We start from the raw sequence: 13,866 nt of genomic DNA on the forward strand, positions 1-13,866 counted from the left end.
AATGGCCAAAAATGGAGCTACGAACTAGCTACCGTAGAACACCATTTTGAAAATTTCAGATTTTGTCCAGTTACGAGTTTTGATTGGGTAGTTTTCGACAGTGGCTCCCCCATCCCATTCTTCAGATAAGTTTGTAGGTCTGTAAGGGCTTCGATTCCATTTTCAACTCTAATCAAGACAATATTATTTTTTTTCAGCATTAACCAGCTTTAAAGTTAAGCGATGAATAACAATGTTCAACTTTTCTACGCAGTCTGCCTGGCATCGGTGTTAATTTCTACAGGTAGGTAACATTTATTTTTATATTCTACCTTTGACAATCACTAATTATTGTGGGTGTAGGGTATTCAAAGAATGCTGCAAATTTCCGACCATGTCCGATCCTAATAAGATCATATTATGGGCCTCCACATAGTGGAGGTTTGTATTAACAAATTTTGTTTTTACGAGAAATGGATGTCAGCCACTTGCTCAACCTTTTAGGTCCATACTCTGACTCATACACAAATTGAAAAATAATCTGTGTAGGGGAGCAAGGAATAATGAGACTTGCGGGTAATGGGAGCGACTGCAAAACAGGTACCATCTAACACTAAAATGACTCGGAAATAACCAAAACATCTTCGTCAATCGTCGTCTAAGCCCGTTGATCGCTGTCGGCTGCTTAGTGGCACGTGCACGCGCGTGGCGAGTGGAAGTGTGTTTTGGGCTAGGTGCTTATATCAATTTACAATACATAAACATCAACGTAAGTACTTAAAATTTTACTTATTTCATCATATTTTGTGTCCATTGTATAGCCAGATACATGTTTTTTGTTTAGTAGTTTCAGAATCAATGTTTAAAATGGTTTGGTTACGTTATTTATCAACCTTCAAAGTGGTTGACATTCGGGTAATTGGAGCCTAGGTGGCTCCCATTACCCCTATATAGATTTCACACCTCTTTTACTATTAGACAAGATTTTAATTGTTCCAGATGCTCAGAAATAGAAAGCTGACGACTTTCAAGGCTGGTTGGACGGTGACTTCGTTGGAAAATGCCCTCCGAAACCAGAAAGATTATATTTGTGTTTTTTGCTTAGTTCCATAACATGACGTATTGATTCTTTTGATATTTTTAGTACTAGAACATATTTTTGTTGAAATACATCAGTAAATATTTAACATTTTATTGTACCTATGTCTGTTATAATGTGTATAAGTGTTTGTAAGCATATTAAAATATGAAGCTCCCATTACATATTTGGTAAATTTTTGGCTCTCATTACCCTACATGGGGGGTAATTGGAGCCAAATGTGTTTTTTGTGAAAACGTTTTTTTTGTTCCTTAGTTATAGAATTTTTGAGTGGAAATTGCAGTAATATTATTGCTATGTAACCAAAGGACTCATTTCAAGTCTAAATAATAAACGATTAGAACATGTTGTTACTTTTTTTCAACAATTTCCTTAGTAGGCTCCAATTCCCCTTTGCTCCTCTACTTGCCAGACCCAGGATTCGAACATGGGACCCATGACACTATAGTCCGACGCTTATGCCGCGCGGCTATCGTGGTATTACTAAAGGTGTATCCATGTATGTATAAGTTCCGAAACAAATACGTATTTTGCGACATCATTCAACTTAATACTAGGTAATTATTATGTGTGTATTTTTTTTTGCAGAGGGCAGTGTACTAAACAATGAAGTAACCAGTCAGCCACACTCTCTGCGCGAAGTGATTGCAGGAATTAATTATATAAATCATCGTCCACATTCAATAAATGATACACTTGCCGAAGAAAAAGATATCGAAGCAAAGGTTAAAGAGTTGAAAGACTTACAGGTCAGTCAAAATTTCTTGTATATTCTTATGTTCAACATTCAATATAAAAATTAGTCATTACCAGAGGCACCTAGCGGAAAATGCGAAGGTTGCAATTTCAGACATTTTTTTGATAATTTACAATTTAAACTGTATTCATTAAAAAATATGTATCTGAAAACATTATAAAGAAAAATATTTGTTATATATATATTTAAATAAAAAGGATTTCAAATTATACCCATTTATATTTTTTATAAAGATCGATGTTTTTTTTTTAAATAAATATAAAAAACTATGAATCGGTCGAAAATCTCTTTATTACAATATGAAAAACCTAAAAAACAAAATTTTAATAATACATATGACCATAAAATAATATGTAATAATAAGATGCGATCGCTTAACAAAATATTCATTACATTACTCACATGTACGCGAGGTCCCTGTACTAGATACTTATAGTCCCCACAAAAATGGTTGTTTGTTAGTTTATAAGAAAAATTATTTATTGTAAGTTTTTTTTTTTGACATTTTGACATAATTTAACTACCCAAGTATACTATAACGACAATATTTATCTTGTTTTGTATCGGAAAAATCATTAATTTAGGTTAATAACAGAGAAATTTGCCAGACCTCAAAATACAAACAATAACGTTTCATTTCAATTCTAATGAATTCATGTCGAATGTGTTTTCTGAATATTGTACTAGGTCGACGAACAATGGAGTTGAATTTTCCCAAGAATTCTTTAATTCTACTCATTAATTTTGCTGGCTTTTTAAAAATTTACAATCGAATCATTGTTTAAATTCGAAACTTTCCTCTTGCTGGCATTTTTTTTCGAGCCCCCTAAGCGCAAGGCTCGATTGGGCCGGACTTTCTATATAACTCAATGACATTATTAATGGACGACGCACTCAATACAGTAGCTAGCAAATAAATTCGCGCATTCGCATGTATAGGTAGGCGTCACGCAATTTCCATTATGCGATATCACGCATCGACAATTTATAGCAATATGACATTTATTGTAATGGCGTTAGAGCAGTGTTTCTAATGTCAATGTTCATTTGAGCGAACCCGTTCGAACCGAATCATTCAGCAGACCCAACAAAAAGCATCAGGAATTTATAGCAATATCACCTTTATTGTAATGGCGTTAGAGCAGTGTTTCTAATGTCAATGTTCATTTGAGCGAACCCATTCGAACCGAATCATTCAGCAGCCCAACAAAAAGCATCAGGAATTTATAGTAATATCACCTTTATTGTAATGGCGTTGGAACAGATTATGCCATTCGGCAGACCCGACAATAAAGTGAGTGTCATTTTCTTTTCCACATGATTCGTCCATATTAATGTCATTGATATAACTACACTAAAATAAACGCTTGAACCGGGGTTCCGAAATCTGACTTGTTGGAACTAAGCCATATTCAATTTTTTTCACCATAACCGAACCCGGTACGAAACTTTGAGTGGTTACGTGCCTTTAGTCCTTAGAACAGTATGGCCTGTTTAAGACGATACATCAGTGACACGGCAAATAATTTTCAACTATAGGTGCGACAAAATTTTGGACTCGCTGGCAATCGGAGAGCGAAAGTCGAGCTGTGGACACGTCAATTTGTTTCGTGATGGCGACGGGGGTATTAATTTTTAAATCATGTAAAGATGACTAAAAACGTTACCCATTTACTTGAAAAAGAAAACATCTCAATGAATATATTATTATTGTTAGTAATAGAACATACGTTAAAGTGCCCACCACCAACCGTCATATATGCACAATCGTGGATATGCACGGCCGCTTTCTATGACGCTTTAAACGTGTCTGAAAGAAGTGATTTTAAATGTTCATTCCGTCCCGAGACGGAGCCGCACGGGACTGATGCTGCAACCATGCAACGTAGTGCTTAAAGAAGAAAGTTAAGAAAGAAAATGTTTGTTTTTGGACTGGCTCTGCTGTCCGCTGACGTTAAGTTGCGTACCCGCAAACTGAGTGTCACGAATTGAAATGGATGAATCTACAGAAGAGTCGGGACTATTCGGCTCCCCATACGACGCTGTTACTAATAGAAAAATAAACAGAACATAAAATGGACGCATGTTTGATTTATATGACAAATTATATTTCGTTCGGCATGCGTCATTTGCACCCGCGACCCGCAATCCGCGCATCGCCTAGCCACGATCTTTTTAGACCATGCCTCAACTGAGCTATAGCCTTAAGTACACGGAATACCAGTTGGAGAACACTACTATAGAACCTCACACTGCCCTTAAGCTTGGCGATAGGTAGGGGGCCCGCCTTAAACATCTTGGCCTAGGGATCCGCTTCAGGGTGTGGGGGGCATGACCGAAACTCTTGTTGAGCTTGATATCTTAAATCCAGAAATGAAGCAATGTATTATTCCTGATGAAATCATTCCAGGAGTCTATCGCAAGCCTTCACTTCCGCGCAATAGCATAAGCAAAAGGATATCATGCAACTTTTCTTAACTCCAGCGAACCGAATCGAATCAAACTTGCGTATTAATAGTAATATGTATCTATTAACTTTTTTTCAGGCAATAAAACTTGCACCAGTACTAAAATCCGCCGGGAAATTATATAGGAACGCCACCCTAAAACAACTAATAGGTAAGAGTTACATAATATGACAAATGAGTTTTAATGACATTACCCTTTTGAAAGAACAAAAATTAAAAAAAAAATAAAGACATTAAACTAAGAACAAAGATTACTTATCGAATTGGTGCATATGTACGTAAGTAATATTGTGTCCGGAAACGTATGCAGTTCGTCGTATCACACTTCACCGTGAAATGTTGAATCGGAAATATATGGCCGTATATTAAAGACTATCAAACCTATTTGGGTCGTATAGTACTCAAATAACATTCATGTCTAAATAAAACATGGGTCTTGTCTGTTTACAGGAAGCCAGCGGCAAACAATTTTTGAAAATAGATTATATACTGGAATATTTGTTAGGTTAGGTTCGCTTAAGTTCGGTTAGGTTAGGTTAGGTTTTCATTCATGAATTGTAAAGTGTAAACCGACTAGAGCCGTGTTTTATTTAGACATGAATTTTATGTCAGTACTATACGACCTAAAGAGGTTGGACGTTCTTTAATATACGACCATATATTTCCGATACAACATTTCACCGTGAAGTGCGATACGGTGAACTGCATACGTACAAGTTTCCGGACACGGCAATAGTGTGAATTGCAACCTTCAAATATACCAATACTGAATGAGCGTCAATGCATAAACCGAGAGCAGTTGTCAGAACGAAGGACAAGCGTATTCTTGACACGTGTTTAAGTTTATCCCATATTCTTCCACACTCGAGATCATTTGCTTTTACTCCACACCCGTTGGGTATTTCAGTTCCCATTAATTCTATGTTCTCTGTAACTACACGACAACTGGTTGTATGGATAGTATAAACGAGGACGTATCTCAAGTGCCTGACATTGTCCTGACGACATCTCATTAAAATGTGAAACTCTTTATTTTCAGCTCGCCAGGCAAGTTCATGGAGCTTCTCAGGTAATAAATCAAATATTAAATTATTATTTTTAAATAGCGTTGCCAAATGGCTGAAGATTAATTGCCCCACAAATGAAATTCAATAAAAAAATTGCATTTTATCTACCAGTAGCGAATGGTGGAGGTAGGATGTTAAGATACGCCATAAATAGTGCACATTAAACTTTGTTAGTCATACGTATTTGTTTTTATTAAACTAACACTACAATTTACAGATGGTGTTGGTTAGCGTATCCGGAAATTTGTACGTAAACAGTTCACCGCAGGACACTTATTCTTGCGCCGCAGTACGTGAAACATGAGTTCGTGTAACATTTAATCAAATGATGAGTTCTTCGTTGAACATTTCACCGTGGAGTATATTTATACGTATGCTACAACATGTGGCGAATTTTATGAGATGTCTTTACTAAGCTAGGTTAGGTTAGGGTTAATCTAATTGGAACAGTACTATTTGCAAACTATCGCCGTATTTTGTAAGATACGTACTTACAAATGTATTCCGCGGTGAAATGTTCAACGAAGAACTCGTCATTTGATAAAATGTTATTCGAACTCATGTTTCACGTACCGCGGCGCACGAATAAGTGTCCCACGATGAACTGCATACGTACAACTTACATGTAACCATAGTTAGTTTTTAAAAATCAATTAAACCCTGCCTAAACGAAACCATAATTCGAGTGCTTAAAGTCAGACAACGTTATCTACAAAAAAGTGTTTTTTTTTTTGTTTTGAGATAACGTTATTTTACATTTACGGCTAGATGATAGTCAAACAACGTTATGTCAATCTTTTTTAATGTCTTATTAAATCGTCAGTAAAGTTTAACGCTAACAACATTAGTTACCATTGTTTTCATATTTTTTAAAAACTATCCCTATAAATTTTAACATCATCATAAGCAAGATAAATGTACAATACACAATAAATTATAAAATATTAACATTAGATTTTAAATAAACATTTCCCTTGTTAAGTTACAAGAATCTAAAATAACGATATTTGGCTCTCCTGTAAAGTTGCACTTTTGTAGATAGTATTGTTTGACACTAAGCCCTCGAATTATTTTGACATATTTTGAGCAATAAGACAAAATTGCACACACTTTTCATTCATACGTCTTTTGGATTAAGATTAGGTACATATTACACATATTGTTGGTTCATTTTTTTAATTCATTAAGCCCTGCCTAAACCAAACTATAATAGATAAAAAATGGTATTCTTACTATACAATATCCATATTTATGTATGATTTAATTGCATAATTTAATATATTTTATAGATAGACGAGTATTTTTTGACTATTACATATTTATTATGGCGTGGTTACGCAGGGTTTAATTTTATTGAATTTTAAAAACTATATAAATGTAAAATTCTAGTATTATTTCAATGTTTAGTGTGCACTATTTATGAATGATCTTAACAGCCTACCTCCACTCTTCGCCACTGATATCTACATGCTGATAGAAGTTCTCTCACGGTTGGGCATTGTCCATAATTTTATATTTTTTTTTAATTAGTATCTCATTAGTAAACTCGGTGTAATTCTTTGAACTTCTTTATAACATTGTGTATAATTGTATTTTCAGTGCTTTTGCATTTGTATGTTTATATTATGTTCTCTTTTAATATTTTCATTTCCATTTTTATCCCTTTCATAATTTTTCTTTTTTTTTTCTTTCTTCTTTATAATAATGTTTCATGTCATGTTGTGAACGTCTTTAACTTATAATTTGTAATGTCCACAATAAGTTTTAAAAAAAATTGAAATTGAATAACATTAAAAAAAAAAAAAAAATTATCGTGATATATCTACTACCTACATAATTAATTGTATTATCTTAAAAAAACATTTCATTATAGGTCAGGCATCATGGAGTCGAGACTTTGCAGCATGCGGAGGAATGAGGCAGTCCCCAGTCAATCTTAAAAAATCATGGGCAATACAGTGCATGGCACCTCTTCGGTGGACGAACTATAATATTAGACATCCTAATCTGCAAGTGGATGTAGGTGAACATTCAGGTGGGTGGATTTTACCAAGTTTAACCTTTAACATCCTGATTCACACACCAATGACTGTAGAGGCTTTGTATATAGCTCTACAACTGTCATATTGTTGTCTATGACCATTGATAGACCGTAGACAATAACGCAAACGGATGTGCAACAGTTGTCTTTCGTCCTTCCTACAATTTAGTCGACACGCCCCACTGTTCTGTGTCTCTCACCGTAGCTAAATTCCAAACTAATGTAGACCCTTTAACTCAAACTAAAGTCAATGTGACAGCCATTTCTTTGTGCCGTGTTTATCCAAACTTTATTACTACAATATAATACCAAGAAAATACCGACTCCGTGCATTATTCATCACTGCCCGAACATACCATGTCACACACAGCCATCAAGCAACGTTCTGAATTTAAATTTAACATCGGGGGTAAGAATAACACAACGTTCGTCCCTCCGATACGACGCACATGGCAGAAACATGGATCCCTCCAACATTTTTTTTTATGATGTTACCGAGACTTTGACTGCGATTCGCAATCTAGAAGAGGATCCGGCGATCAGGCCCTCACCCCATTTCTGTTAAAGAACTTTTCGATTCTGCCAAGCTCTTCCATCCTACCCACCGCCAGGGGACTTTTTAATCGTATCCGGAAATTTGTACTTAAACAGTTCACCGCAGGACACTTATTCGTGCGCCGCAGTACGTGAAACATGAGTTCGTGTAATATTTAATCGAATGACGAGTTCTTCGTTGAACATTTTACCGAGGAGTATATTTGTACGTATGCTACAACATCGTATTATCTTCTTATTTCCTGTAAGTATACCTGACAATTGTGTTCTTTTTCACTGATCTCCACAGCCTACTTCTTTCTGAATGTAACTCTTTAAGGGCGATATAGCGGAGGGATGTAGTAAAAACATCAGAATAATTAAAATAATAATAAAATGAATATTTTTGTTAACAGTGGACGTATTGGCAGGGTGGACATCCGTACCTACTCTGAGCGGTGGTCCTCTCCTTGAGAGCTACGTCCTGGCTGGCATCCACTGGCACTGGGGACAGGACAACAGCAATGGAGCTGAACATGGAATCTACTTCAAAAAGAAGCCAATGGAGCTGCACGCAGTTCATTACAAGAGCCGATTCGGGTGAATCATAAACATTTACCAAATTACCTTTAGTGTTAATAGTATGCTTTGGCGCCACCGTCTAGATTACATCTAACTGGACGTCTGACATCTTATGTAGTAGACTTCTTATGATTTGATAGAGTAAGTGAAAAACCGGAGTCTACTATTAATGTAGTGTATATACTTCTTCTTTCTCTATCGAAGGTCAGCGACTTATTTACAGTAAATCTTCTAATCCTGGGCCAGTGCATTTCACCAACGAGAAAACTGAGTCATTTACGAAGGTTGCAAAGCCATCATCGACAGCATACCCCGCCGTTGCGTTTCCCTGGATTATGAGCTGCAGTAAATCACACTTCTGATTGCGGATAATATGCCAACTAGGGATTGAAATACCGAATGAATGTATCAATACCGGTATTAATAACGATATTAGTCAAAACATATTATAGAAACAAGTAGTTATCAATAAATATAACTATTAAAATCTATTTAAAACAATATTTTATAGCTGAAAGCTATAGATGAGATATTAATTCATTGAGATACTTAATTCGATAAGTATAGATATTTGAGGGATTTTGTATTATTTTTATTTAATTTTTATTGGTTTCAGTCAATGTATATTTGCGTTTTGGCAGCATACAACTTATACAATTTTAATTCATTTTTGAAAAACACGTATATGTACCTACGTATGTGTATAAAACATGTATATGTACGTATATATACCAAAAATACCGGTATTTTGGATGTTTTAAACCAATATTTCGGTATCGATAAATAAAATAATACCGATTTCGAAATACCAGTATTGCCCTAATGCCAACAGTATGAAGCTTTTCTGCCATTGATAGTGGTTATATTATGTTATCTTAGATTATTCGGGTAATTTGATCAGGCTGGAAAACCCTCTTCGTACGATGATACAGCCACATCTCGAAAACCTCCAGTCTTCTGATGGTCCATTTCTTTATGGTCCAGGATCTTTGACTCCGTAGCCCAGCATCAGCTAATTGTTGAGAAATTATCATAGGTTTTCCTGTTTTATGTTTTGATTGTTTTCAGTAGGGTTAAGCAATAGCGAACGGTAGGCTGTTAAGGGGACGTTGTACAGAATTGGCCTTGAGAATTTAAATTATATGATTTTTTTACATGTGGTCCATAATATCTGGTCTACGAGTTAATATAAAAAGTTCGCGTCAAAGTTGTTTGTGTCAATAAACTTACTACACGACTCAATCGACTCATATTTCATATTTATTTCATCAGGGCTGTCGAAGACATAAAACATAAATATTTATAATTTAAAATTTTTATTTATAATATATATTATTTAAGTTTTGTGCATCTAATGCCGGGTCCACACTGGCAACAAATTTCTGGCAACCTCGTTAGATTTTACGATAATTATGATAATTATCGTAAAATTTCTTAAGCAATTATGGTAAGTATCGTAAAATTTAATGAGGTTGCCAGTGTGGAAATGGCTTAATATCCACTGTGGTTCACGTAGTGGCATGGACCTGGGGTTAACTAATTCAGGAAGTCAACACCCATGATAGATTTTTTTCCAGTTTTGGTTGCATTATATTCCAAAACTCTTCTGTAAAAATCGTTTCCGATTTTATAAATGGAAATTTCTCGGTGTACATAGTAAACAAACCTACGAATAAAAAAAGACAAGAAGGAACATACTGATTATCGCAGTAAAATCTGGCAATCAAATTCGCCATTTTGAAAAGCGACGATTTTGCGTAAACAAATATCACGTGGTCTGTACGTGTGCAGCAAACTTCGAATGTGTTTGTAATTTTGTGTATTTTATGTTTGTGTATCACGCATTGTCGGCCATATTTGCCGGCCTTTCTGATTGCCGTGATTTGTACACATCTTCCTTCCTGTCTTTTTTTATTCGTAGAAACAAACAGTATTTTTTATTAATTATATGAAGTTGGCCCTGAATCTATAATAAAATAATACAGAATTAAAAGATTTTGAAATAGAAAAAACACATTTCCGAGCTTTCAGCCGTGCTCACTCATGAATGTCATTCGTCATTTAGATAATTAAATACACATGTTGATGTTAATCTGCAAAGTAAACAGTTATCTGATCTTTACACTATATCTGTACATGCGAATGTAATGTTTTCAAATAATTGATATGGATTTATATACCATCGTATTATTTTCTCGAAATCATAAACACACTATAATATTATTTGAGTATCAACCTATGTTCAATTTGAATTGGGTTATAATAATAATATACCCGTATATATATCAATAGTATGTTTGCTACGAAATCTGTGTACTTGCACAGGTTTGATTAAAAACTATGATGAAAATAACATTTTTAAAATATTAATTCATATATTATTTTGACAGCCCTGTTTTCTGATCGGCGTACAACGTGCAGGTGTTTATAAAATAATAATCTTCAGCGGCCGACAATATCAATAATAATAATAATAATGTTTCTTGAAATAAAATCTTCGATGATTAGTGATTTTTGCGAAAAGATCGATTTAAATTAACGTGCTTACGACGCCGAGGTCCTTTTTATACTAAATTATAATTGAATATCGAGCTCTTCAGCCCCCCTTTAAGATCCGCCATAAATAGTGCACATTAAGTCATACGTATTAGTTTTCATTGAACTAAGGCTACGATTTACAGATGGTGTTGGTTTGTTTTTAATAATCAACTAAATCCTGCCTACCCAAACCTTAATAGTTTTAATATATTTTGGGCGATACGACAAAATCATGCACACTCTTCCATTCATACTTATTTGTTTTCGTTCGATTAAGGCGAAGTCTTCACTGAGCCTCTTTTAAAGAAGCACCTAGCGGAAAAATACGAAGCTTGCAATTTGAGACATTTTTTTGATAATTTACAATTTTAAGGGGGAGAGGCATAGAAATTCATTATCAAATTAAAGCTTTAAACATATTTTAATCGATCGATACCTATCTAAATACAATGGGAAAAATAAAATATATTTTTTTTATTTCAAAGAGAAAGCGACAAATTTGAAAAAATGGCTAAAAATAAGGGTTTTACTAAAATAAATATTTATTGTTCCAAGTAATTTCTTGAAACAAAATTATCGATTTAATGTTGTTTAATAAGTTTTCTTGGAACTAGTGAATCTCTCTTGTCAATTAATTATAGTTTTAATGGTTTTTTTTCAATCTAAAATCAATCGATTTTTACGAAAAATAAAAATGTTCAATTTTCAATAATTGCATCAAGCGAAAACGTGGGCCTGTTCAATATATTTTTCTTACTTTTTAGATATATTTAACGTAATATTTTAATTTATATTTATTATGTTATTTACTAATTTCAAATTAAATACAGTCGTCAAGGACGTGCTGCCTCTAGCGGCAACAACGTGCGATACCGAAATAACTGTCATCTGTATTAGATTCTAGTTCGCATGAATAATAGGTACCTACCTCGTATGTAGATACGTGCGGTTAGTATGCATGCACATGGTAATACATTTTATTACGAATGGTCTGAAACAATTTGAGAAATTAATTTTTTAATTTTGCTTATGTGTTCCTTTCTTTCATGGCCACTCTTGACTAGTCATATAAATTCGGTTAAAGCACACTTGAGTGCATGGCAACCTCAGTTTGGGTAACTGCTCCTGAGACATTCTCAGTTATAAAAAAGCAATTAGACGAAATAATGTTCGCGCTTACGTAGTAGGTAGGTACAAGTTAATTTTCCTGAATAATCTTATATGAAAAGACACACATATCCTGAAAAACTATCGCGTTTGATATATTATATGCATTGAATTCTATTACCATTACTTCAAGTGAATGTGAACGCGAATTTTCGCAAATGAATCTAATTATTACCCCAATAAGCAGTGGCGCACCCAGGATTTAATATTGGGGGGGGGCAAAGGAGGAGAATGTAAATTAGTCCCATAGGCTCTTTTTCTTCTTCACAGCCTAATTTATCGTTTATCGGTCTTTTGTCTATTGCACTCGGTGTACCTACACCATGGTCCCCACATCCTGAAACGGGCCCTCAGGCTAGGATATTTGGCGGGCCCCCTACCTACCGCTAAGATTAAAGGCAGTATTAAACACTACATTAACGTTTTTCAAATTGTGTTTTAGTTCAAATTAAGGGTACTTATACAGTGAATTATTGACGATTTTAATACATCTACTTTAATAATGGAGCTGTCGAGTATCGACACGTAATAATCAAAAAATATATTGCACAATTATATAAGTAATTGAAAATGTTCATGGCCATGAAGTGTAATAGCGCCGCAGGCGATTTTTTCTACTATTAAAGCTACTTTATGATGTGTGTTTATCTCACTTATCTGGTCAACCCGACACGCCGGGCCCCCCACAACCCGGGCCCCCAGACTAGAGCCCTGTCAGCCCTCCCCAGCCCTCCCCAGCCATGACCAACACCACTCCTGAATTAAGTTGGACACCGAGAATTTTTTGACAGTTCATTAGGGATTGGGTTTCTAAAATTTTGTTTGTTTTTTTCGTTTTTTTCAAAATTTTTGTGTTAGAAATTAAAATCTAAGAAATTTTTCTAAAAAGGGTGCTGGAGAATTATTACAAATCATTTTTTTGCCGTGTTTTTATTTGTCTAAGCCCAAAGGTATAGTTTATTGGCTTTCAATTTCAATGTTTAAAATCATTCTGATAATTTTCATATTTGGGGGATGCCAGGGCCCCTCGATCCAGGGCATATCGACTTGGACACTAAAGACGTACCTAGTGCGTAACGATTAGGTGGCCAATCGACATAATTAGCATACTATTTAAAAGTGGTAATTAAAAAGCAATTATCTAATCAGCAGTCAATGTGTTAAGTAATTAACATACCTACTTAATATATATTCATCGAAAATAAAATTGATACAATGTTTGTAAGTAGCTACATAAAAAAAAACATTACTTATAAAATATCTGCAAACTAAATAATGTCAAAATTAATTATAAAATTAATTTGGGATATACCTATTCAGATTTAAATAATTAGATCAGTCCTTATTTGGTTTCACTTAACCAGTTTCCAATATTTGTATAAGTAATCAGAAGTATTTACCTACCAAAAATAATCTCGACTGGCATATTTATACCTAGTCACAAATCAAAACTGGCGCAACGTTGCTTTTTTGCGATGGTCCGAGACCACAGAAAAGAAAAAAAAATATTTCTGAGTTCCCTGTCCAGCCAATTCAGCCAGCATTGATGGCAGCTAGCATTGATGTATGCACGACTGACAGATGCTTTCCAAATAAACCCTGCAGTGTGCCTGCCTACATTTATTATTATTACC

General features: G+C 34.6%; 2 protein-coding genes across 2 annotated transcripts in view; both read left to right on the forward strand.

Annotated features, from left to right (window-relative positions):
* The window catches only part of LOC147066824 (polyprenol dehydrogenase-like), a 656,880-nt gene extending 647,128 nt beyond the window's left edge, over nucleotides 1-9,752 (forward strand). Inside the window, exon 4 of the transcript XR_015071460.1 lies at nucleotides 9,622-9,752. The gene's annotated coding sequence lies outside the window, so the exon portion shown is untranslated. The remainder of the gene's footprint in view (nucleotides 1-9,621) is intronic.
* Nucleotides 7,769-13,866, forward strand: part of LOC147066833 (carbonic anhydrase 2-like) — a 44,598-nt gene continuing 38,500 nt past the window's right edge. Inside the window, exons 1-2 of the mRNA XM_085954754.1 lie at nucleotides 7,769-7,820; nucleotides 8,362-8,545. Of these exons, the coding sequence (XP_085810880.1) occupies nucleotides 7,769-7,820; nucleotides 8,362-8,545 (236 nt within the window). The remainder of the gene's footprint in view (nucleotides 7,821-8,361; nucleotides 8,546-13,866) is intronic.

Source organism: Rhyacophila brunnea, unplaced genomic scaffold, assembly GCF_057557595.1.
Source record: "Rhyacophila brunnea isolate RB1 unplaced genomic scaffold, BYU_Rbru_1.0 scaffold_4, whole genome shotgun sequence".
In the NCBI taxonomy this organism is placed as follows: Eukaryota; Metazoa; Arthropoda; class Insecta; order Trichoptera; family Rhyacophilidae; genus Rhyacophila; species Rhyacophila brunnea.